The sequence below is a fragment of the Emydura macquarii genome, unplaced genomic scaffold (genome assembly GCF_026122565.2).
Source record: "Emydura macquarii macquarii isolate MOO-44397 ecotype Brisbane River unplaced genomic scaffold, CSIRO-AGI_Emac_v2 contig_1253, whole genome shotgun sequence".
NCBI classification, from domain to species: domain Eukaryota; kingdom Metazoa; phylum Chordata; order Testudines; family Chelidae; genus Emydura; species Emydura macquarii.
The window spans coordinates 78,552,698-78,580,475 of NW_027131390.1; the positions used below are offsets into that span (position 1 = coordinate 78,552,698).

General features: G+C 42.4%; 1 protein-coding gene across 2 annotated transcripts in view; it reads right to left on the bottom strand.

Moving 5' to 3' along the window:
• CSRNP3 (cysteine and serine rich nuclear protein 3) overlaps nt 1-27,778 on the bottom strand; it is a 180,153-nt gene that overhangs the window by 9,565 nt on the left and 142,810 nt on the right. For both annotated transcript variants that reach the window (XM_067549342.1, XM_067549343.1), the window contains exon 4: nt 13,503-13,762. In XM_067549342.1, the coding sequence (XP_067405443.1) occupies nt 13,503-13,762 (260 nt within the window). The remainder of the gene's footprint in view (nt 1-13,502; nt 13,763-27,778) is intronic.

Here is a 27,778-nt window from a genome sequence, read left to right on the forward strand (position 1 = left end):
GGGATTCGCGCCAGGCTGCGTGCTGGGGATTGGGACCAGTGCCGAGCGTGTCGGGTCTCGTCAGGCACCGGGATCGCACTGGGCTGCGTGCCGGGGATCAGGACTGGTGCTGAGTGTGTCGGGTCTCGTCAGGCGCCGGGATCCATGCTGGGCTGCGTGCCGAGGATCAGGACTGGTGCCGAGCGTGTCGGGTCTCGTCAGGCACCGGGATCCATGCTGGGCTGCGTGCCGGGGATCGGGACTGGTGCCGAGCGTGTCGGGTCTCGTTGGGCGCCGGGATCCACGCCAGGCTGCGTGCCGGGGATCGGGACTGGTGCCAAGCGTGTCGGGTCTCATCAGGCACCGGGATCACGCTGGGCTGCATGCCGGGGATTGGGACTGGTGCTGAGCGTGTCGGGTCTTGTTGGGCACCGGGATCCACGCCGGGCTACGTGCCGGGAATCGAGACCAGTGCTGCACTGGACTTGGTGCTAGGGTGCGAGATCCCGAACAGTGATCCCCTCGTGAGGCGGAGCTGTAGCGGCGTTGCCTCACGCATGAGCTTCTAAACCGCCCGCGGTGTCGAGGAGCTCGATGACTGAGAGTCGGAGCAGGGAGGGGAGCTTGTGCTCTCTACCCTCCACGACCGTCTGGGAGGAGACCTGGACTCCTGTCTCAACCACACACCGGGGCCACCCAGAGCGGGTTTATCCCGAGACACTGGTCCCTGCGCCCTCGGCCAATGGGGAGACGGAGGCATGGGCATGCCCATGAGGGCACGTGCTGCAGCGAACGCCTCGGTGCCGACGGCCCTTGCAGGGGCGCTCCTCCCCCCAGGAGTCGGGGGAGGCTCCCTGCGGGGAGATGCCAGTGCCGGAGTACTCTCCACGGCACGTGGCTGAGGCATCTCCTGATTGACCCCTGGCCGGGCAGGCGATGCAGGGGAGTCCTTGTGGGCGGTTTCCTGCCACTTCTTCTTTTTCAGCATTGAAGGTTGCTGATGGGATGACTCCGGTGCTGGTGGGGCACTCCACACCGAGGAGACGCTCGGTGCCGTAGGGGATCATACTGGTTCGGAGTCCGGCCGGAGCGTGGACTCCATGAGGACGGCTTTCAAGCGTGCGTCTCTCTCCTTCTGGGTCCGCGGCTTGAAGGCCTTGCAAATTTTGCATTTGTCCTTGCGGTGCTGCTCCCCGAGACAATGGAGGCAGCGGTCGTGAGGGTCACTCACTGGAAATGCCTTGCCACAAGCGTCACAGGATTTCAAACCGGTTGAGCCAGGCATGGCCCAACCTTAAGCCCCTGAGGACTATCCATCTAATCTAACTTATCTAACACTTAACTACTATTCAAACTTAACTACTATACTTAACTAATAAACAACTGTAGAACAATGGGGAAGCTACTCGCTGTTAGCAAGAGGCAGACATTCCAGCAACCGTCAACGGGCGGAAAGAAGGAACTGAGGGCCCGCAGGGCTGGTGGCGCTTGATATACTGAGGCATGAGTGCGGCACTCCAGGGGGCACCTGAGCTGGCCCAACGGAGCTTGCTAAGGGGAAAAAAGTTCTGGGTACCAGTGCACGGGGCGTGAACTCACCTATATTGTAATGGATATGAGCAATCACTCGAAGTAGAACCTCAGATTTCTTGATGATATTCTGTTACTTTCTAATGTATCTTCCTTGGTTTTAGAATAAGATGGCTGGCAGGACTTAACACCGCCATCCAAATGTCACCTTTTCATATACTAGCACCCTTTGTCTTAAATTTATAATACCCCAATCCAACAAACACCACCACATGTGAGAAAGTGCACTCAAGTGAGAGCACTGGGCAAGATTTGCTGTTCCAGCCAAGTTGCCTCAGTGAAATACTGGGATTGCAGGGGAAAAGGTGGCTTTAATTCACCTTAACATTCCCTAGATCCAAGGGCCACCCCAGCCCTTGAGACGACTCTAATATACGCCTGGCTTCCCACAGCTCAAAGATAGGGTTCAGCTAATTTCCCTGTCTGTGATGGAGCTCACTGCTTAGTTATCCCTATCAGAGAGTATATCTCTGGGGCTCATAAAAATACTTCTGAAGAAAAATTTATTTGGCTTGATAGTGGACCAAATTGCGAGTATTTAAAAACATTTCCCCAAGGAGGGCACATCTGGATCCCACAAATTGTACATTCCTTCCAATTACAAACTAAACAAATTGAGCACTGTGGTCTACTACTAAGATATTCAGTATTTTTTTTTTTTTTTTTTTACAAACTAAGCGTACACATTTCCAGCAAGTGCAGTAATATAAATTTGTTTTTGTCAACTGAGGCTTCCTTCGCTATTATTATGAAAAACCATTTTGTTTAAGTGGAAAACCAAATGCATATATTCCCAGTCTTCATCCTTCCTAAGTACAATGGTTTCAATGGAGATATGTTGATTTACACCAGCAGAGGATCTGGGCCCACTGCTCTGAATTTGTAATTTCTGTAGGTTTAATTCCTCACCTAATGTCACATTTACACTGCTGTATTTTTCAATTTAAATAAACAAACAATGTAAAAGACACAACTTTGATCACACATTCACCACACAGCACGTTTTGTTTGGATTTGATTTCAGATCTCAGATGCTACAATTTGAGAAACCAATAAACAAACTTTGCCAAGTCCTGAGGTTCTCATTCCGATTTTACTCAGACAAAATCACAAGCCTTCTCCATATTATCTTATTCTGTACACCTATGGGAGCATGACTGAGTAAGGATTGAGTAAAATCAGTATGAGGACCTCAAGATCTGGTCTCCAGTGAGTTTATTTGAATGTTTTCCTATCCATAAGGAAAAATACATTTGAATACTTGCCCTGTACTTTCATTATAATCACAGATATTCTTCATTCTTTTCTGCCCAACCTGCAATCACTTTTGAATTTTTGTTTCAGCCAAGAGAATTTCAGTGTATGCAGAATACTTAAGTTCACAGTCAGTGCATGTGCTACCAATTCTGTTATGGTTTATTATGTTTATATATGCTAAAATTATCTATGTTGCTTCGATTCTTGCCCTTCTCTACTACTTAATCCTGCCTTCTCTGTTACTCACTTTCTAATTGTATCTTCTTTTACATTCTGTAGCAGGAAGCAGTCCTGTATCATATCCATATAAATGCTGCTGCATTTATTTACTATATGCTCTGTTTTGTCTTAGGTACCTTAAGTCCCCCACTTATGTTAATAGTTTGCCCTCTGCACAACCTTTCAGATTATAGCTGTCATTTCATGCCATTATTCAAGTATCTAGAGTGAATTCCTATCAAGAGTTTACTGTCTTTGTTACCACTCAAGACTGGAGGCCACAATCATAGACGTTAAAGATAGAAAAGACCTGACAGATCATTCAGCCATTTCCTTGCAAATTCAGGATTAAAGCAACTCCCCGCCTCAATCAAGGAGATGACCCCCAATCTCATGACTGGCAGGTATGCATACTTACTACTATACTAACAAGAAGAAATTTTCCTTGGTATATGGTTGTATGTCCTCCTTGTTAATATTTCATCACTACCTATAGTTTCTGCAAAGTTCACCTGTCATTTCTAGAACTTACAGACATACTATTTCTTCCTCTTTCCAACATATTCTGTCTTTTATAAACAAATTACAACCTTCAGAGTTTAATTCCCAGTGATCTTCATTTCAGCTGCTATTTCTGTGAGCACCATAACATTCAAATACTTTATGCTCAAATACTTCCAGTTCTCTTTTAACAATTATATATAGGCATCTTGAAAACCTCTCTTGAAAACCTTCGTATTATTCTATTTTTATAGAATTCTATTATTACAGAATTATTATTCTTTGTTCTATTGTTCTATTTGCCTAGATTTCAGTCCTCTCCTCATTAGCTGGGCAAAAGATAAAATTTCCCATGTGAACTATGCTATTACATATTTTGTGCCAGAGAGGAGCTAGCATGTTTTCTCTGCCCAGCATACACTATGGACCCATCTATACTGTCTAATTATACCTACGCAATACAGAATTATCTACATTAACACACTGCAGTTACTTTCCCTTCCCCCTTCAGTTAATCTGAGTGTAGCCTCCAGTTATATTTGTTCTCATCCATCAATTTAACATCCTCAGAAAAATTCAAGTATGAATGCAAATTTCATTTTTCAAAAATGTGGATATTTAAAGACAACGTCAGATGAATCTCATTTCTCATGAATATGTCTCTTCTTGTTGTTATTTTAAATAAGGGTAGACTCACACAATATAACTCAGTTACAGATTTTACCAGCAGTGTTTCTAAGAGCTAGGTAATATTATTATTGTTTCTACTGCAGGCATTGTTGCCTTATCATTTCTATAGCCACCATGTGCTACGGGGTGACAGCAGAACCTATAAAATACTCCATCTTATATTCCTTCTTAAAGAGAGAGTTGAAATGTTATATAAATAAAACATATCGTATGAGAGTGGAATAAAGATGGGTTTATTGATAGCTAACTGACATGTCCCTCCATTTGTTCTACCACTCGTATTGTGCTGTTCTCCATAACTCTTTCTGAGGCAATTTCGGGACCCCAGCACATATTCCAAGCATATGGGTTTTGAACATTGGATTGGAGACAGAATCCTCCTCTCTGTCCATGACAGATGACACAAGCACTGCTGCTATAACATAGCACAGGCTGCAGCTGTGGTGTTTTTGCCCTGGGGAGTATGAAAGTAGGATCTATTTATCCAGGTTCGGAGCTAAGAGGTGCTCTACAGATTCACGAAGCAGGATCGAAGATGGGCCCATCACCAGAGAGTTCTGGGGTCCAACATGTGGACCAGGGAGTAGGAGACAGCTCATGCTGGATAGGGAGCCAGTAGTAACATGAGCACTTGATTTGTTTGGGGTGCCCTTTGATTAGATTTGGACCCCACCCAATGTCAAAAGGTATTGGTTAGCAAATCCATTCATTGGCCATACTCCTGTCCAAAGTGCTGTAGAGAAAGTCACTACAGAGTCCTGCTTGGTAGCATACAGAGAGGTAAAGAAAACCCCTACCTGTGGCTTGACATCCCATGCAGCACAGCTGTACTGGTTGCACTGCACTTGGAATTGAATTTGTCAATTGTGAAGGCCTGTGAAAGGCACTGGCCCGATTTGTCTGTCCTCCAAAATTTATTAAGGTCCTAAGGCGGCTTCATGATCTGATGACTGGTACTGTTCTTTGTAATGGCTTGGAGATGGACCCTTTTGTCATCGAGACTGGGCTCAATCAAGGTTGAGTTATTGCTCCAACCCTGTTCTCCATCTATTTAGCAGTCATTCTGGTCCCCGCAAAAGACCGTCTCCTCACTAGAGTTGATATTCAATATAAAATGGATGGGTGGCTTTTTAACCTTCGACGTCTCTGCTTGAAGTATAAAATCCTCAGGGTATCCATTACTGAACTTCAGTATGCGGATGATTGTGTTATCCTTGTGATGAGAATGTGTTATCTCATACTGAGAATGACCTTCAACACACACTGGATTTTTTTGCACAAGCCTACCAAAGCCTAAGACTTTCACTTAATATCGGGAAGACTAAAGTGCTCTATCGGCCTGCCTCAGGTCTTGCAAATGATCCACCACAAATTACTGTCAAGGGACAGACTGTGGAGACAGTTGAGCATTTTTGCTACCTCGGTAGTTAACTATCTCAAAATGCAAACTGACAATGAGGTTCAGCACAAAATCCAGTGCGCAAGTGCTTCCTTTGGGAAATTGCTCCGACATATTTCCACGGATCATGACCTACACGAGGACATCAAGATTCAGATCTGTAAGACTGTTGTCATCCCTACACTCCTTTATGGACAGAAAACCTGGGTGATGTACCGACAACACCTTAAGAGTCTGGAGAGTCACCAATGATGCCTCTGGAAGATCCTTCACATCAAGTGGGAAGATTGCCATACTAATACCAGCATCCTCACTGAAGTCAATGTCACCAGGATTGAAGCAATGATTCTTATTGCACCTGCTATGCTGGATTGGAAATTGTGTGTGGATGCCAGATTTTTGCCTCCCAAAACAAGCACTCTACCCTCAGCTCACCTATGGTCAGAGATCTCAAGGTGGTCAGAGGAAATGCTACCAAGATACATTAAAAGCATCTCTCAAGAAAACTGATGTGGACATCATAAGCTGGGAGGAGCAAGCCACCAAATGACTTCATTGGTGCCATAACCTCCATCAAGCAGTGGCCTGCTTTGAGAAGAAGTGTCTTGTCCTTGAAGCTGAAAAGAAAGGAAGGAAAAAAGAAAGAACTTTCTTCCAACATACAGCTAACCCGCTGGGAAATGTTTGTACCTATTGCGGGCGGACCTGTGGTTCCAGGATTGGACTCCAGAGTTATATGTAAATCCTGTGGTAGAGATCATCCTCAAATCGAGAGATTGCCGAATGTATGAACTGCACTTGGGTCTTTGGCTTTCTCAGGATGTGGATTTGGTCATTCGTATCTCTTTTATTGAATCTCAGCAATATGATGACAAGGACTCCAGACTGCCGCAGAAAGGGCAAAAATGAAAATAGCAACAATTAATAGGCATACTTTTTTAAGTGAACTTCAGGATTTTAAAACCTTTCAAATACTCTCCATACAAAACACCAATTAAAATATAAAATTGGCTCAAACCAAGTACTAAGCAGAGAGCTGTCCCTAGGGTATGGTGAATCGGGGCAACCGCCCCCAGCTTCGACATCATGGTGTCAGTCTTTCTTATCCATTTCACAGATTGGGTGGCTGCTGCCCACTACCAGCGGGTACATGGGTGCTCCCGGCTGGGAGGTGGGTGGCTTCAGCCTGCCTCCCAGCTGTGCACCAGGACTGGGTGGGTGGCGGGGGGTAGCAGCCTTCCTCCTGGCTGGGAGTGGGAGGTGGGCAGCTGCCGCCAGGGTCCCAGTTGTGTGCTGAGACCAGCTGAGAGGCTGGCAGCTGCAGCCCTCCCAGCTGGGAGCGGGGACCAGCCAGGAGGTGAGCAGCTGCCGCCAGGGTCCCAGCTTTGTGTTGGGACCGGCTGGGAGGCAGGCGGTTGCTGCCATGGTCCCAGCTGTGTGCAGGACTGGCTGGGAGGCGGGTGGCTGCAGCCTGCATCCCGGCTCTGTGCTGGGACTCGGCGGGCCCACACACTGTGATTTGCCCCACACCCCCCAGGGATGGCCCTGCCTGTAAGAATTTAAAATATAATTCTTGATTTAAAACTTAGTTCCTGCTCATGGCAGCCAATTAAAAAAAAAGGCTGTAAATAGCAATTTAATATAAATAATACAAGGAGAAATTTAATAATGAAAATTATGCTAGCATAGGAAACATCACACATTTTTATATTAGATGAGGTGATAGAAATCTGTACTTTGTTCCGTTTGCCTCCAAACTGTTAAAAATTTTGTTAGCCACAATGAGCAGTTATTAACTGTGCCCATTATATAAAATGTGATGCTCTTTCTCTGATTCTTCAGATTCCAAATATATGACAGTAGAAAAATAAGTTCTTTGTTGGTCTTTGGAGGGTGCTCATCAAAAGTCACCAGAGACTAACCCAGATAAGAGAGATTCATTCACCCAGGAGGGGAGATTTGAAGATATAGTACTCTTCAAATCCCCACATGACACAGGAACATGTTTGTGACTAGACTGGTGCTGCAAAGGAACAGATTTTATTTTTATTACTACTAGACATGAGCCCAACCTGCAAAATTCACCATCAGATCCGGTCTCTGAATGTTCAGTTCCAGAGGTGCACAGAGAATTCTATATTTTATCACTTCCTACTCTATTGCATTCATATCCAAACACATAGTGCTCTATCTACCAGACAACAAACTTCTAGCTAGGAGCTTGAAAATATTTCTTTCTTAATAAAAAAGTGATGATGATCCATAGTTTATTCAGTTTTCAAATGCTAATCAATTTATTAGTACCAAAAAAGATAAATAATTCAATTATCCAGTGACAGGTAAAAAGTATATGAAAAATTTTACTGTACAAGATTTTATTTCTATTTAATTTTCCTCTGCTTTCTCATCAGTCCTAAGACCATTGATTTGACCTCAATTAATTTAATACTACTAAACATTCCCATATTATAATGGTGTCCAACCTTCTTCTCAGTTACTGGTGGGAAAACAGCCTTAAGTAAGGCTCAAGGCCATAGGCAGTGTCAGTGCCATGATTTAAACTCAGTCTCCTGATCCCAGGCTTGTGTTCATCCCATTAGATTATGTTCATACCAGTTTGATTCTGCTCTTTGAGTTGTAACCTGTTGCCTTCATGCCAACATATTTTCATAGGTTTCATATGCTCAGAATTCTTGTAAGTGAAACACAGAAGTTGGATTGCTTGATTAGTAACCAGCACATAATCCTAATAGGATTGTGTGTTTTTCAACAAACAAATCAGAATCTGCAATATGTGGATCATAGTCTTTAGATCACATAATCCCATGTCTGTCATAAGAAAGTCAGTTCTATACATGAGGCCAGGTAGTGATTTCTTACTTATAGTCAATTCTTTCAACTGCTAATAATCACGGTTCACAGGCATGTTTATTGTTATCTTTTCTACTGCCTGGTGGCAGCAACTCCGAATTAGTTGGCACAGAATAACCACAGAATAAAAAGTGACACTTTTTCCCAGTTACTGCTGACCACTTCCTAAATAAGCAACGTTATCAGCTAAATACAGAGGAGGGCTGGAGACTATTAACGGTCACCAAATACATTTTCATGTTCCAAAAAGAATTTAGGGGAGCATTAAATGCTCTTGTGAATGTCACAATATTGCTAATCCGAGTAAAAATATGGTATAGGGAGAAATAAAAATCTATATTATAAAGCTACCAGTGAAATTCATGGCAGTGCAAAGGACCAAACAAAGGCTAATGCACACTTAGAGCCTTGGTGTGAAATTTGCTTTGGCTCTATAAAACCTAAGAAATTAAACTTTATGCAGGTGAACTCCTTTGCTTTTGATTCTGGCTGTTAGAACTATTGGCATCTATGTGCATGGTACACTCAAAATGAGGAGGAATGGTTGAAAAATAGAAACATTTGTAATAGAATCAAAGGAATCTAATAGATCTTTCTAAAATCACAGAAGTTGTCCATAATTGTGTGCACTGGAGAAGTATATATATCCTTGAGTTTAAGGGTTCATGAAAATTTCTAGAGATAAGGCCGCAATGCTGAAATCCAGATATTCAAATTATTAAATCAGTTTACCAATTATTGACAATTCCAAGACAGATCTAAATGAACTGAGCTCTTTCAAACCCACCTGTTACAGTTACTATGCAGCTAATATCTCTTCTAGGAAAGTACTAAACACACATCTCCACAAGCTAAATGTAAATGCATCATATTCATACCATTTTATCTTTTTTTTTAATCCACTTTACCTAATTTATCTAGAAGTCACAAAATAGCATAGCGATCTTCCCTGCAGATATTCAGAGACTAGAAAATTGAACTTGAATATATACTCTTCCTTTTCAGCTATTCTTTAAATACATTCTCTGATGTCTGTTAGTGATCCATAAAAAGATGGAGAAGGGCTGGAATAATGGTTTTACTTTTCTTTTTTTTAAAGGGAAAAAGGGCTGCTAGAATAATTCTATTCCAGTAAAGTGGTAGAGTAGACAACTAAGTTATTTTCTAGTGGTTTTGCTTTGGATTCTCCTTGTTCTCAGGAGGCACACCTCTGCAAAGTGTAAAGTAAAATCTAACTTGGTGCAAGATAGATGTGCTAACACATATGTTGGTTCCCAGATCTGTGAACTTTTACATCACTCATGTCATGCTGGTGAATTTATGAGGTTACTAATGCTTTCTCAAATGACCATTTGTTAAAGTAGATCCTCCCACATCCCTTTCATGTAGACAGGATGATTTTTATGCTCCAATTTGGCAATTAGAATTTTCAAAAAACACTGCTGATGTGAAATCAATAGTGTTAACAGTACACGAGTGCCAAACCTGCCCAGTGCTAAAATGGTTAGAATAAACATAGAATCACAGGGCCATCTAGTCTAACCACCTGCCAAAATGCAGGATTTATTGTGGCTAACTATCCAAGACAGATGGCTATCCAGACTCCTTTTGAAAACCTCCAATGAAGAAGCTTCCACAACCTCCCAAGGCAGTCTCTTCCATTGTTCTACTGTTCTTACAGTTAGGAAGTTATTCCTGAGATTTAATCAAAATCTTCCATACTGTACCCATTGCCTCTTGTCTTGCCCTCTGTCGCAAAAGAGAACAATTTTTCCCATCTTTTTCATAGCTGCTTTTCATGTATCTGAAGTTGCCATGATATCCCACCTTAATCTCCTCTTTTCCAGACTAAACATACCCAGTTCCTTCAGCCTTTGCTCATATGGCTTGCATTGCATAGATAATCTTTGTCATCTTTAAAATTGTTCTTTGGTTTTAGTAATATGAGGAGCTAAATAAGAAACTGCTATGCCTAGCAAGTAAAATAAAAAGAAAACAAAAGTACCTAACATAGATACTCACCCCTTTATCAGATATTTTCATTTTTTAATGAAGCCCACAATAAGTCATGTTCATTACCTAGGAGTCCACATATTTGATGCAATGTAGAAATTAATAAACCAGGAGAGCAGCTATAAAATCCATTAATTTCTTTCCTTTCTAACTGGCAGCTTTTACGGTAATTAAACAAACAAAAAAAACTTTTCAAACAAAAACTTTCCCTACTTCATTTTATGAAACGGTTTTCTGTGCAGTTGTATAGCAACTTACATGTAATTCCTGGCCAGCACACTTCAACTCAAGATCATAATCACTGACATTATCACCTAAGAACTCTAATGTCTGTCTTCGTTGTGTTCATTGAGATACAGCTCAAATGGCAAAACAGCTCTTCCATCTCCATAAAGGGAAATCAACAAGGTCCAACTGTCATAAACAAAACATCTTCGATGCTTTAGAATGATTGCCTAAAAGGCTAGATAATAAATGTTCCCTCAAACATCTAACACTGACTGTGATTGAATGGGACCCAATTATAACTTTATTTCTCCCCACCTTCCCCCTCACAATCACTTTTTGAAAAAAGGAAGCTGGCATGAATGAGTAATATTGGAGTAAAGTGTTCAACACAATGCTCCTAAACATCAATGGGAGTGATGGCTCCCATTATGAATGCAGCTTACTAATACCAAATCTCTTCTGAACTGATAACAGTTTAATGCCAGTAACTCCATCAACTTCAGTGAGCTATACTGGTTTAAGTGAGAAGAGACTCAGGCCCAGTATATCTGAAATACATACTCTTTTAGAAAATATGTTACCAAAACTCATAATTTTATTGCTCTCAACAATTATTAATTTCTTAAAGCCATAGGTCCTGAATTAAACCAATTATGGAAGAATCTCAGCTTTCTAGTTTGCATGGTTGCAGCGAAAAGCTTGAAAACAAATCCAAACATACCCCAAAGGCTCAACAATCAGAAGGCAAATAAAAAGAGCCCAGTTTAAAAAGCATCTCATGGTTTTTAAACCAGTCTCATGATTTTGGGGGCTTGACTTGTGAATTTTGAATGGGTGGCGATGGGCAATACTGATTAAACCTCCTACCCCAAAAGAGATTCACAGTCACACCACCTGCTGAGATATAGTGAGGAAAAAATCTTTCATCTGTAGATGAGGTCCTTCCTTTTAGCTACAGGAACTAATCCAGTAGTTAGAGATTGGGGGGGGGGGGGGGGGTGTGCATGGAATGGAAATCAAACTTTTATTGCTGCACCAACTTCTGAAAAGGGAATTTACAGGAATTAAAAAACCTGACTACAGGTCATTATGAACTTTAAACAGCCCTCCCCACAGCCCCCACCTAGTTTCAGCAGGAGGGGATTTGGTTGGACAGAGAACCTGTGCTCCAAAAAACTGTGCCTCCCCTCTTGCTTCGTCAGGTCAGGGGGCATATTGCAGATTGGAAACAAAAATGAGCATGTGCCATTCCCAAGAGTGAGAGAAAGGGATGAGAGTGCAACTAGAGCCAGTACGGCTAAAGGTAAATGAGATCTGGGATTTTCACTGGTGGATCTTGTGCCGGTAAGGAGAAGGGGAGGCCTGAAGTCTTCACAGATGGAGGCCCCTGTTGGTAGCCTCTACTCACCAGGCAGGAGGAGGGTTAGAAGACTCAGAAGTGAGCTGAGTCCTCAGGGATAGGCCAGGGGGGTCTACCCCACATTATTAAATGGCAGGAGCCATCTGTAACCCCACACCAGATCCAGGTAAATGCCTGGTGTTTGAGGTGGAAGGGTATATATAGCCCCTATCCAGTGCTAATAAAGTTGTGGCCTGCCACCTAAAATCCATTCCAATGTCTCTCTTTCATTCACCTATTTGTCCTAACCACAATAATAGTTGAGGGTTAGAAGCTATTAAAAAAACTGTTCATTGTTCAAAGAAGAAACTTTAGTAGGCAGCAAAGGAATTACAATAGTATCTGCATAACAAGAGCCACACAGACTTCTTAAGGAGGACAGGCAGAAACCCTGTGAAAAAATGCCTGAGAGACAATATGAGTAATGTTCTAAACTGGGAATAATGCCAGTTTCTTTTGGGAATTTGCCTTCCAGTGGTATCTGAAACAGAGAGATGTAATCTCAGCATAATCTTATAACGGGAAAAGGGCTGCAGAGCGCAGCAGTCAGGCTACAATTCTAAAAATCATTCAAAGCTAATTAAATAGATTAATTTGAAACCATGCCAAAATAAATGAATGGATAACAAAAACAATTAATAGATATTCTTAGTTTGCCCAATCTCAATGGGAGTTTTGCCACTGATTTTAATAAGATTCAGGGGTAGACCGAGTGTTTCTAAACATAATTTTTCAGTGACACACTGAAAGTAAAAAGCATACACATATTGAACATCTACCATGCTATATTTCAAAAGCCAACCACAGGAGCACACTTCCAATTTGTAGAGACTGGATTAGTATAATCAGAAATCTTCAGTGTTGATAAACTAACCACCTACATCAAGCCATTTATCTCAAACAAACAGCAGAAATATTGCAAGATTTTCTTCTTTAAAGGCATGCTTTCTGGTTAAAAATATTTTTTTAAATTAAACATCTATACCTGTGCTGTTAATAACTTAGTGAAAGATTAAACTGATTTTTTCAAAAATGAAATGTACTTTTCACCATTAATGTTTGATTGCTTTTTGCATGTAGCTGAAGTTGCCCAAGAAAAGAAATTGGTCAGTTTCACTTTCTATTTCTCATCAAGATCATCATGCTGCAATTTTTGGATTGCATTGCCTGTAGATTAATGTATCTAATCCAAACAAAAAACCTTTTTTAATTGGAATTTTTTTTAAATCATGAGAGCATTTCTATTGAACTTAAATTTGATAAAGTCAGATACAATGCTCAGGTTAAATGTTGGGCCTACAGTATACATTTAAATGTGGAAGATGAGAGCAAGCAAGGTCTCCTTGCCATCCTTACCTTCAGTTTTAAAGAGTTAAGTTTCTCCTCCCTTAGATGGTCTCTTAACATCTCTCGATGGAGCCTCTCCTGTTCCATTGCAAATTCTCCAAGAGTGTACTGGCGCACACTGTTGTGACGAGTGGACATACCCAATGTGCTTCCTCCTTGGCTCGGGACACTGGTGAAGCCTTGCCTTCTTGTGAAGTAGTACACGGTAACACAGTTAAAATTAACATTCTTCGTCCTCTTCCGCTTCTCCCTCTTCAGAATCGATGAAGCTAGAATGGAAGCCAGTTATAATGTTAATGAAAAACCTGTTGGTCACATATCTTTACTTGTCTGAGTAAATGGGCTACTCACACAAGCAAAGTTTTGCAAGATTGGATTTTCAATGAGAGGGCCTCCTTGCCAGGGTCAGGGGCTCACAGTTGGCAACCCCCACATAACCACATTGCAACTCCCTAACGGGTCACAACCCCCAGTTTGTGAATCAATAGTTTAAACAAAGTAAGGAGTCAGAGAGCTTCTGTGTTTGCTTGCACTATTACAAAACTATACATTTGTGGACACTGTCACCTATTTTAAGAGTGAAGGTAATGTTGGCCAAGACACTTGGGTTAGTCCATACTCTTTTCAAAATGTTTTCTCTTTCACCAGGAAAGCAAATGAAGACAAGCAGAAGGGACCTCAGTGTAAAACAGCACCTGAAAGACACTGGTCCACTGACTTACACCTCATAAAATCCTACTGATGTCAACAGGACTGCATGACACAGGGCAGGGGAAATGGGGCCCAATCTCTCTAACAGTGTAATATATATCTACTGCCACTGTATCTATGAGATTCCAGTTGAAGAGTTCTAGTATTTTATAGTTGGAATTATTGTCCCTCTTTTTAGGAACAAGGGATGATTCCAAGCACCACTGTTTTGTATTCCAGAAATAGAGAACTAAGCTTTAGGAAAAAAACTATGAAGCAACACTTTATTGTCACCCAGGGAGCTAGAAATCAGTAATACTAACAGGAAACCTGTTACAGAATGATACTATATAAATATTGATTTACAACCACACTCTCCTCTCCTTTTCTCCACCCATCCCACTGCAGCCGCCCTGTGAATAGTCATTGTTACATGTAAAGTCAGAGCTAAGTCTATCTCCCCTCTTCTTTTCTCACCTTTGCTCACACTCAACCTTTCCTTCCTTAATTAACTTGCATATAATGTAGCTCTCTAAGATGTTCACTAATTTTAAAATGGTGCCATCGGTCTTGTTTCTATCTTTAAATATTTGTTAAATATACACAATATATATTATTGTGTATATGTCCAATATACAGATATTTAGAGATTCTTCGTAATGATATTAAGTAGTTGACACTCACAGGTGGCTGTGGTTGGCTGTTAGAGCAAAATAAGAGCCACAAACTAGTTTCTTGACTTTTTTTTAAGACATGATAGCAGTCTCCCAGTTTATTTGATTTATTATAAAATGGCTATAGGAAATCAAGAAACTAGATGATGAGTTACAGCCCTGCAATTTAGGGGCAACAATTACAAAGGCATGATATGAGACACCTATCTGTCAGAATCAGTGCTTACTTTGTAATGAAAGAAGTGCTGGGGCTCAAGCAGTTTTTTTACTTTCATAATTGATACAGCAAGCCCAGAGGTGCTAGAGCTATAAATTGCCAAGCCTAGAGGTGCTGGGGCTCAGACCTGGCAAGCCGCAGAACAAATTAAGCACTGGTCAGAACAGAGACATGGAAATTCTTTTAGAAGTGTTTGACCATGTTTGTAACACATGGAGCCATTTTATAACAACAGTAAGGCACAATAGGATGTACAATGTTGATCTAAAATTGCCCTGTCTCATGACACTGTATGTATGTCTTCGGCCCCATGTTTCACGTCCGGTTTTACAGCCACAGCTAAAAACGTATTTCACTCTATATAATGTTATGTAACAAAAAGTTTATGAGCAGAAATAAAAACAGAACAATTCTACATGAGGAAATTAATAGATGACAAAATAAAACATTTTTTTCATTCTGCTAAAAAAGTAGTGTTAAGAAAAACTGACTTTCATTAAAAATATCATTAGTCTTGTTAACAAAACTAGACCACTCATATTTCACACACAGACCCAAAATATTCTAATTCATAGAACTGCCATGAAATATTCTCACTTTTACTAAATACAATTTAGTTACAATTATTGTGTGGCCCACTAAAATATACTTCTCAAGAAATGTCCCTCCAGGCGTGCTAGATTTAATTGGCTTCATATATAAAAATGATTATTAACCTTCCATAACTGTTGCACTTCGAGCTGTGTTGCTCTTGTCCATTCCAATGTAGGTGCATCCTCACCCCGAGCACTGCTGCCGGAAAGTTTTTCCCTCAGTGGTATCTGCTGGGTTGGCTCTGGAGCCCCCTGGAGTCGCATGCTCATAGCACCACTATAAAGGATTCACGCTGCCCCCTCAGCTCCTTCTTGCCGGCTAACTCCGACAGAGGGACAGGTGGGGGTAGGGGGAAAAGGAGAGGTGGAATGGACCTGAGCAACACATCTCAAATAACAACAGTCACAGAAGATTAGTGTGACCAGTCCATGCCTAGGATAGCCCACCTGAAAATGCCAAGGTTAGGGCAGGCTGCAAAAGGGGAGCAAATTCTCCCAAACTGGTAGCTAACACTGAAGTTAGACTCCCCAACCAGTCACAAACAGTGCTCCTGATTTCCCACACTGGTTAACAAGAAATACACAACTCCTTTATTACATTTCAGTCCCTGGCTCCCAATCAGCAACTAGGTCCAGTAAACAGATAAGTTATTTAAAACTCTAGTCAGCCACATAATCAGATCAATATAAGTTTGGATCTTACTCAAAGTACCACGCTGTCAGCCAATCCTTTAGTAACTAAAACTAAAGGTTTATTATAAAAGGAAAGAAACAAACCAGAAAAGACATGTTAAATGGTCAAAGCAATCAGATACATAGAAATGACTTCAAAGTTCATATATATCAGATTCTCAGCAGAATTGTCGTTTTCAGGTTTGTACAGTTCCTCTGGTGTACATCCAGTACCTGGATGGGTCTCAGTCCTTTGTTTCACAGATTCAATTGTAGATGAGTTGATCCAGAGATAGGAAGCAGGAATGAAGACAAGATGGAGATGGTGCACCTGCATTTTATAGTCTCTGGTCTGCTATATGGTTTGTTTCAAATACAACCTCACAGCACATGGGCAGGGGCACTTGCTGTCCCCCTGACCACAGGCATGTCCCTACATGTTCTGGTGACTCAGAGGTGCAGCCCTGGCTTCTCTCATTGGGCTCATTGTATAGATGATGACCCTCAATAAGTCATCCATGCTGACACTAATCTGCCTTGTAGGGTATAAGCCAGTAACACAGCACAAGTTTTTGGATACAGATATATCACTCACATCCGTAATTTACAGTACAAAGATGATACACACACATAAATAATATCATACTTAGTAAATTATATCCTTTCCAGTATTACCTGACATGGCATATCTCATAACAATCATTACAATTTTGTCATATTGGTATTAAATAATAATATAAATGGTCACCCCAATCCAGACAGTCTCACAGTTAGTAACCATTTTTCTTCAAGTACTTGCTCATGTCCATTCCAATGTAGACGACTTCCAAGCAGTTGCACAGATGAAAGGTTTGGAGTTCATTGGTATGTTGATTGTAATACCGTTTGGCTGAAACCTGCATCGTCTCTAGCCTGCTGGATGATGGCATAATGAGATGCCAAGGTTTGGACTGACGACCACATTGCTGCTCTACCGATGTCCTGGATAAGCACTTGAACTACAAATGCCTCCAAAGATGCCAGAACTCTTGTAGAATATGCTTTCAGGGCAGCAGGAGTGAGGACCTTTGCTAGGTCATAGCATGTGCGGATTCAGGAAGTGATCCATGATGAGATTCTCAGGGCCGAGATTGGAAGGCCTTTTATTCTGTTTGCAATGGCTACAAAAAGCTGGATAGATTTCCAAAATGATTTAGTCCTTTCTACACAGAAAGCTAGTATATGTCTGACGTGCAGTGTGTGACATCTCTGTTCCTCTCTGTTAGCATGTGGCTTCATATAGACGACCGGTAGGAAGATATCCCGGTTACTATGGAATTGTGAGACCACCTTTGGGAGGAAGGCCAGGTGTGGCCACAATTGGACTGTGTCTTTGAAGAAGACTGTATAACGTGGCTTTGATATAAGGGCTTGGATTTCTGAGACCCATCTGGCTGAAGTAATGGATACCTAGAAGCCATCTTCCAGGATAGGTAGAGCAGAGAGCACATTGCCAGCGGTTCAAATGGAGGTCCTGTTAGCCTTCTTGACCCCAGGTTGAGATTCCAGGGAGGAAGTGGCTGCCGTACCTGGAGGTATAATTTCTCCAAGCCTCTGAGGAAATGACTACAGATAGAGATCAAGGAAACAGAACAGCCATTCACCCATGAGTGAAAAGCTGAGATTGCCACTAGCTGGACCCTAATAGAGGATACAGATAGGCTTTGTTGTTTCAAGTGAAGCAAACAGTCTAAAATGAAAGGCAGTGTTGACTGTGTAGGTGCAATACCCTTCTGCGCAGATCAGATCGAGAATCTTTTCTACTTTGCCAGGTAAGTGGCTTTAGTGGACCGTTTCCTGCTCCCTAAAAGCACCTTGCGGAATGGTCCAGAGCATACTAGCCATGAGATGAAAGGACTCAAGATTCAGATGACGTAGTTGGCCATAGTCCTCTGAGATTAGGTCTGGAAACAGAGGCAGATGGATTGGAATTTCCACCAAGAGGTCCAGGAGGGCAGTGAACCAGTGATGACATAGCCAAGCCAGGGCTATTAGGATAAGACACATCTTGTCCCTTCTGACTTTCAGCAAGGCCTTGTAAATGAGAGGGATGGGAGGAAATGCATAGAAGAGATGATCCATCCAAGGGAAGAGAAAAGAATTTGCAAGTGACCCTGGGCTGTGGCCCAGGAAGGAGCAGAATTGAAGACACTTCCTGTTTTGCTTTGTCGCGAACAGATCTATCTAGAAAGTCTCCCATCCCACTTCTGGAAAATGTCTTTTACGACATCTGGATGGATAGACCACTCATGGTGGTTGGAGAAGGATCTGCTTAGGTGATCCACTAGCTCATTCTGCAACCCCGAGAGATAGGAGGCTTTGAGGTGGATCCAGTGGACTACGCAGAATTCCCACAAGTGAAGAGCTTCCTGGCACAGGTGGGAGAAGCGTGCTCCACCTTCCCTGTTTATTGCTGTTGTGTTGTCTGTAAGGACCTACATTCACTTGCCCTTCAGGTGGGGTTGGAATGTCTGGCAGGCTAAGTGAACTGCCCTGAGCTCCCTGATGTTGATGTGTAATGAGAGCTCCTCGGGAGACCAGAGGCCCTGAGTTCTGAGGGGCCCTAAATGAGTTCCTCAGCCCACTGTCAAAAGCATCCATGACAAGAGACATTGATGGTTGGGATGTGGAGAACAGGACTCCAGCACACAGTGCCAGTGGGTCCAGTCACCAAAGAAGGGAGGCAATCACTGATGGGGGAAGTGTGATTATTGTGTCCAAGTGATGTTGGCCCCGGGTATACACCAACACCAACCAAGCCTGAAGAGGTTTTAGCAGTAGTTTCTCATGTTGCACCACATAGGTGCATAATGCCATATGACCCAAGAGCTTTAGGCAGTTTCTCACCATGGTGATCGGGTGGTTTCTAAGGCTATGAGCATTCCTATTGCTTGGAACCGGGCTTCCAGGAGGAAGGCTCTGGCTTGGACTGAATCGAGGATCGCCCCAATGAATTCAATGAAACCAGGAGAGAGTAGACTTCTGAATATTTATTAATAGGCCAAAGTGCTGGAAAGTTGACTGTATTAACTTCACATTTGTCTGCACATGGGCCTTGGTCCGACCTCTGATCAGCCAGTCATCGAGATAAGGGTAGACCTGAACTCCATCTCCTCAGGAAAGCTGCAACGAATGCCATGCAACTTCATGAACACCTGAGGGGTTGCTGACAGGTCAAATCGGAGCACGGCAAATTGATAGTACATATGGTTCACCATGAACCTTCTGTGTCCCTTAAAGAGTGGAATATGAAAATAAGCATCCTTCAAATCGAGGGCAGCGGATGAGTCCCGTGGATCCAGGAAGGGGATGATGGAAGCCAAGGAGACTATGGGGAACTTCAGTTTCTTCATGAACCTGTTGAGCTTCCGTAGGTCCAGAATCGGGATTAGGAAATAGTGGAAGTTGAACCCCCGGCCCCTTAACTCCGGTGGGACCTCCTCCATGGCTCCCAACCTTAGGAGCAACTGCACCTCTTGGACAAGAAGTTGCTCATGAGAAGGGTCCCTGAAGAGGGACAGGGAGGGAAGGTGGGAAACAACTGTGGTGTATCCCAGTACTATTGTGCGTGGCACCAAACAGTTCAAAGTAATACAGGTCCATAATGGTAAAAGCGGTATAAAAGGTCCACAAAAACTTGGGAAGCTGGATCTATGCTTTGGCCTTGTATGTTGTTCATCAAAAGGCCTGCTTAGACCCTGTAAAGTGTCGGGGGGTGGGGGAGGAGGACAGGTGGGGAGGCTGACAAGGACTGGGGCAGAGTCTTCTCCTAAAACCCCTACTCTTCCTCCCACTGTAGTCATGCCGGGCAAGAGGTGGGACAAACCAAGTGAACAGCTGAGGTTTATAGTGTTTCTTCGAGGGTGTGTACAGTCCTAGGGACTTCCGAGTGGCCCTCACATCATTTAGGTTGTGTAGCTTTGAATCCATCTGCTCAGAGAAGACCAATAGGCCCTTGAACAGAAGGTCTTGTAAGGTTTGTTGTACCTCATGCGGTAGACCTGAGGCTTGAAGCCAAGAACTTCTATGCATTGCCACCACAGAGACCATGGAATAGGCTGCCGAGTCTAAGGCTGCCTGCAAGGATGCTCTTGCAACCAATTTGTCCTCCTCTACTAAGGCTGCAAACTCATGCCTGGACTCCTGTGGTATTAGTTCTTCAAATTTTGCCACCGAGTCCCAGGAGTTAAAATTGTACTGGTTCAGGATTGCTTGCTGATTTTCAGTCCTGAGCTGGAGTCCACCGGTTGAATAATTTCTTGGCATCCTTGGCCTTGGGGGTTGGACCCTGTTGAATCTTTCATTCCCACTTACTGGCCACTGACACTATCAAAGAGCCCGGTGGTGGATGGGAGTAGAGAAACTCAAACCCTTTAGCTGGGACAAAGTATTTCTTCTCCATTCTCTTTGCTGTCAGCTGAAGGGATGCTGCAGTTTGCCATAAGGCCTTGACAGGGTCCATAATGGTATTATTTAACAGCAATGCCACTCTTTGAAGGGCCTGATGCCATTAGGAGGTCCACTAGGGCACGAAAGGACTCCCTGATCACTTCTTGGATCCCCAAGTTTTCAGCCACTTTTTTGAGGAGTTCCTGATGTGCCCTGTAATCATCCTGGGAGGGCACTATGTCTGCTCCCGCAACAGCCTCATCTGGAGAGGAAGAGGAGGATGCCTGCACAGGCAGGGGACACTGTTCCTCGCCCTCAACACTGACCGGGTCTTATGGCCGGGACCTGATATTTGGTACCGCCCTCTTAACTGGAAGTTGGATCTGCTCCAAGAGCGGAGAAGGCACTCTAGACTCTGAGGCCATGGAGTACGATCTTCTGGAATGTGAACCCTGTGCTGGAGGGAACACCCTCCAGGGATTCCTGAAGGACCACAGTGCTGGCATCTGCTACTGTGCTGGTGGCTATGCCACAAGCAGGAAGCCCTAGTCTGGGTCTGCTGTCGGGTACTGCCAGCTGGAATTTCTGTGCTGACTCCTGCAGGAGGCATACGATTCTGACTCTGAGTCTGTCCCTGAGGAATCCCTTCCCAGAGACCAAAGTGGAGGAATGCTGGCTGGTGCCACCAATGCCAGTGAATGGTACTGGGAGGAAGAAGGAGAGTGGTGCTGGCCTGTTCCCCTTTTGAAGGCACCTGCAGCCTTGGTGCCGTGGCAGTTCTCCCCATTGGTGCCACCATTGATTTCTCCCGTGCTGAAGGGGATAGCACCAAAAAAGAAAGCAAGCCTCGTGCAGCCACAAATGCCTCTGGCATTGATGATATTTCAAGCAGTAGGAATTTGGTGTCTCTCTGGAGGGTTCATCAGTGCTGGACTGAACTGTGCTCATTCCGGGGCCGGAGTCAACAGCATGGGCGGGCTGCTGGGGTCTCAAGAGTAGCTTGGCACAGGTCACACTCTACTAGAGTCTCTTTGTGACCTCAGGGTCGGGGATCAACCTTTGTCGGTCCTCCTCTGCTTCTTTCTCAGCACCGGTAATAGAGAGCAGTGCAGAGTGTCCTTGGTCAGAGTGGCTTTTTTTGGCCGTGGAGATGACTGACGGTGTCAAGGTTCCCAAAAAGCAGAAGAAATGTCTTTTCTTGGTGCCAGGGATGAAGACTGGTGCTGAAACTCTGTAAGTGCTTCTAACAGTGGCTGAAGTGCTCAGTCCCACGTCAGAGTGACTCAGTTCCGAGGGAGGACAGAGAGCTGCCTCCATGAGCATACATTTTAGCCTTGTGTCTCTGTCTTTTTTGGTGCAGGGCCTGAAGTATTTGCAAATCTTGCAATGTTCCCACGTGAGCTTTCCCCCTAACACTTAAGGCAGGTGACATTGGGGTCATTCACTGGCATAGGCTTGTAACAAGAACCACAAGGTTTAAAACCTGGAGACTGAGGCATACCATGGTGTTGGGCAGAGACTAACCCTGCAAAGTGGGGTTCGTTAACCTAACTATTCTAACAACTAAAACTTAAAGACTATAATAATGGTAACTATATACAACGAAGTCCACAGTAGGAGTACTTGCAAATACAAGGACCAAGTACTGCCCGTGATGGTCGCTGGAAGTAAGAAGGAACAGCGTTATGAGCACGCACCTCCAGGGGGCTCCAGAGCCAACCTGATGGATACCACTGAGGGAAAAACTTGACAGTAGCAGTGCTCGGGGATTTCACACACCTATGTTGGAATGGACATGAGCAGGCACTTGAAGAAGAACCATTGAGTACAATGCCAGAGGCATTATTTTATAAAGGATATTTTATTCCTTTTTTTAAAAATTGCAACTCTGAATATCAAGTGATACACTTTTATAGTGCTATGCCAAAGATAGCAAGGATGTAAATATGAATATCTCTGTTATAGTAGAGTTAGTTGAAAATTTTTGTGACAGTTCCCCCTACCCTGGAAATGCAGTTCTACTGAAATCAAAATATTTGCAGGAGCATATTGATTTTAAAACAAAGTTTTTGATTAGAGAAAATTGAAACAAATCATTTTAGCTTTCTAGTTTCATTGTATATTAAATTATACATTATATTGCATGTAGAATTTTATATCAAATCATGTTTAAACATTATCAAAACAAAACTTTCCCTTAGATAAAACTGTTCAATGTTTCTGAATAGAAATTCTACAGACTTTCTATTCCACAGCCAATTTTGAAATTTAAATTTTTCATTCAGATTCAGAATGAAATCTGATTTTGAAATGTCATGATTTCCTGCAGAATGGAAATTTCATTTTCCGACAAGTGCTAGTTATCAGGCTGAAGCATCTCAGAAATCCTGCTCTCACACAATGAAAGGAGGAGCCATGTGGGCTGTTCTGGGATTACTGGCAGGGAATCTGTGGAGCAGTACTGATATTATCTTTCATCCTTAGCAGTGGTGGCATGCCTGCCTCCCAACCAAGTATACAAATGCAGTATTTACAGCAACCATTAGGAAAGAAACATTCATGTAAAGTAAAAGAAAGATTAAAGATATAAGATGGAAAATAAGAAATCACAATGGTTTTCAACCTGTGGTTTGCAGACACCTGGCAGTCCACAGACTGTCTGAGACTTCCAAAGAGATCCACACCTTCACTTGAAATTTGTTTAGGTTTCGCAAATGAAAAATGGTTGAAAACTACTAACTTAGAAGATGTGCACATCTGTAAAGTGCATACACTAATACTTTTGATGACATGGTTGTCACACACACTGCCTTAGTAGAGCTCTCTCTGCTGGACACACACCATGCTGCTGTGCTGGGTCCAATCTGCAGGACCTGTATGTTTTGGGACTCACTAGGCTGCAGCACTGTTTCTCCCCTTGGCCTCTTTGGCACATCTTCTGTACCCTTTCACAAAAATGGGACCACGTGGTCCAGCTGCCTTAGTCCCCCACGATCAGTGCTGACCCCTCAGATTCCCCATTAGCTCACACATACACTCCCCCAGAACTCCAGCCACATGGGCCCTCTGGTTTACAGTTTAACTTTCAGGGATATGTGATAGCAAAAAGCAAATTGACTTTGTAAGGGCTCCTAAAAACAATTACTTTTTACTTAGATAGCACAATAGACACACAGATTTATACAAAATAATAAACAAAACTGTACTCATTTCCCTAGTGCAGTTTCCTCACCACTCTGGAAAGTTCTTTGGGGTAGGGCAGAATCCTCTGAGGACTCCAAGATCCTCCCCTCCTGCACTTGCCTGCTCTTCCAAAACATGAAGAGTGAATCTGCCTCTGATCTGTGTATCCCACAAGTTCACATGTCCCACCACCACCACCACCATCATCTGGTTCCTGCTGCTGGGAAAATTCCATTCTCCAATCCCCAACCCCCTGCACAAAAGTTAGGTCAAATTAGCTTCCCTCAGCCACCAGACATCCTGTTGTTCTGCCTGGTCAGGTCTGTTCACTAATAAATAGTCCTTAACGATGGTCTCTTTGGCTGGTTGCTTTCTCTGTTGTGTGTTTATCTACACACTGGACTGAAATTCCTGATAGCAGAACCCCCTGAGTTGCTGGGCCCATTAGCTCACTTCTTCCCCATCCTTTTCTATGAAAATGGCTTCAGATATGGGAAAGTGGGTAACACTAACAATCATATACACACTGGGGAAGCGCATGTGTAGTTCAAAAATCAAAAGACAGACCAAAAAAGTATATATTTTTACACACACACACACACACACACACACACACACTCTCTCTCTCTCTCTCTCTCTCTCTCTCTCTCTCAAAAAAAACCAAACAAACCATGATTTTTTTATTTCCTTGGATATTTGATGTTTTGAAGTCGGCAATACTGCACATTCAAAATAGTTTGCTGCCTGACACAGACAAACATCCAGGGACTCCAATATTGAACAGAATTACTAAATTATACATAGACAGATCCTCCAAACCAACACGGTCTTTAAGCATCATAACCTACAGTGTATTAAGGATTAAGGTTAAGGAAATGCTTTTACCCCTGGGCACTGGGATATCCTGACATTATTGCTTAGTGCCAAGAATCCTGAATGAGTGCCTCACAGGAGTAATGCTATTCTTGTTTCATATATCTGTTGGCCTCTTTATGAAAAAAGTACAACTGATCTATTTCCTTCCTTCTTATACAGTCACAGAAAATGTGGAGCTGTAAGAGACCTTGAGAAGTCATCAAGTCCAGCCCCCTATTCTGAGACAGGATCAAGTAAACCTGGACCATCCCTGACAGGTGTTTGTCTAACCTGTTCTTATAGTAATGCCAACTTCACAGTTTTATCCACAGTTAAACATAAATCTTAATAATTAAAAGAAAACAAAAAAGACAACACAATTATCTCTAATATCACAAGCATCTTTAGCTCTTGTGAATATAAAAATCAGAAAAAATATCTTTTTATGGTATGACAGCTTTTTATGAAAAGGCAGAATAAGAACTGTAGTGCACCACTACAGAGTACTAACTTTGTGCTTAACTATATAGCCAACTACATCTATCGCATCCAATACTATATATTTAAGAGTTGGGATCACCTGCAGGAAAAGTTAAAAATTCATACAGGTGTTCAGGTATATTAGTGTTTTGGGACTAGAGATGGTGAAAGAAGTAGGTAGCTGTTGGTTGCTTGGAATCGGAGTATTAACTGGTCCTTCTATATGTTATTCAAGCAGAACTATGTCCAGGTGCCTTGAGCTACATGAAAATAAACCAGTACAAAACTCCAACAGGGCAAATTCTGATCTTTTTAACACAGGTATAAATCCATATTAATTCCATTACTCCTTATTTACATCAGTTCAAGACAGAAACAGGCCACCTAAATTCTTTCCCTTCTTAGATGAGTTTATCATCATTGGATCTTTGTTAGAAAACTCATACCCTGTTTCTATATACATTATTGTTGGGTGTCTATCTTTTTCTACTCTTATTAAATATGGAAACAGAAAAAAATCCTCACACTAACAGAAAACAACAGAGGTGCCTTCATGAAGAAATATTAACTGCAGAGATGGGCCTAAGTCAGAACAATGGATGTGAAAACCACTCCTCCTCCCACATACTCCAATTTTGGAAAAGTTCAGGTCAAGATCAAAGTCTCAGGATTTGGGACAGCCTTTGGGAACAGGCCTAAACTACAACCCAAATCCTAAATCCCATGAATCAGGGGAGTATTTGAATCCAGTACTGAACCCAGAACAAAGAAAATAGTTTCCTTTGCCATATGAATAAACTCAAATTGTCAAATGATGATCTACATTGTAGATAAATTAATAATGGAATATGAGACTGTTACACCAAAACACAGTATGAGCCTTAATGGCCCTCAGTAGACAAATTATGTGCTACACGCCCACACAACTCTGCCTTTATACAATGTGATTTTGGAATCTGTGCCTTTCACCAGTCAGTGAGGCTATGCCTGCGTAAAACAGGTTTAAGATAGAGTCCTTGTGTATATTTAGAAACTTCCCAAAAATAGAACATGGAACTCCACATTCAGGAAGGGAATGCTCACTTCAACCAAAAATAACTCCGGTATAGAGACTGTGAAGCATGCCTCTTAGTTTTACAAAATGATAACTTGAATGACATTTTCAGCCAATAATGTTTCTCAAACACTTCTTATTGAAAAAAGGAGTAGTTCTTCAGTTACTAAACATAAATAGTCTCAGTTCTGGCTGAAATCCCAGGCATAAGCACTTTCCTCTGCTGTCTCAGCTATTCTCCTGATGTCAAAGACACATTAAAATAAATGTGAACCATATGGCTCCTCAGCAGAATGCCAGCACTCTTACAATCAAGAGGGCAATGCAATTCATTACCACCATCATAGAAATATTTTAGGAACATGAAAATCTCAAGGCTGGATAAAGCCAATTTGATTAAAATTCTAGCACAGTGACAGAAGGAGACATTACTATTCGTAAACTCCACTAACCTATTTTCATGCTTTTTACATATTCTCAGTGCCATATGAATCACTATGGTAAAAAGAATTAACACCATTCTCCACCTGTTCCATGACTTTCCCACACAGCATTTCATCAAGTCTAACAATACAGAGCTGTCAAGCCTAATATATCATGATATTCCAGGTCAGATCATTTTAAAAAATAATAATAAATTTAAAAAAAAAGCCCAAGCCTTCTTAGCAATCATCCTAGAAAGCAAAAACTGGGCAAGAGTTCATGCTCTTGAACTTTGCCTCTGCCCCCTGCCTGACAAAAAGATGTTTTGCTACTGCTCTCAATACACTCCTTTTACAATCCCAGATCCTTGAGAGACTCCTTAATTACTTCTCCTACATGCTTGGGCTTCAAAATCTAAGTTTAGAAGATAAATTGCAGCACTCACCTATCCTACCCCAAAAATATATATTGATTTAGAAGTAGGCAATATAATTTTCTGAGAAGAGCCTTGAGCCCGAAGTCCTTCTTTGATGTTAGTGGGGTGTAGACAGAAGATGTGCACCCATGTTTCTGAGCAACGGGTTGAGTTACATTGGAGGGCACATAGAGAGATTCTGAGTTGGAGGGGGTTGGGTTGGCATGGTTGACTATGGGGGTGGGGAGAACAGAGTGAATTGGTGAATGAACATATAGGTGAATTGGTAGGGATGAGGTGAGAGAGCATTTGAGAAAAGGACAGTGGTGGGGTCACAGAGGGATAAAAACGGTTTTCTACCATAGTGTGTTTACTATGAAGTATCTCAATGTTTCTACTCTAAACGGAAAAGGGAGAGGGAACAGGTTGCCCCTTTGTTCCAGTTTTCCACTTTGAAAATGTGATCAACCTATAGGTCTACCACTTATTCGAAGCACCAGCTGTCATTATTGGATGGTGGTTATTATTCTGGTCATAGTTTCCTGTTGGGTAAGAAGACAGGTTATCACCATATATCCTATTAGGATTAACTTGGAGGTAA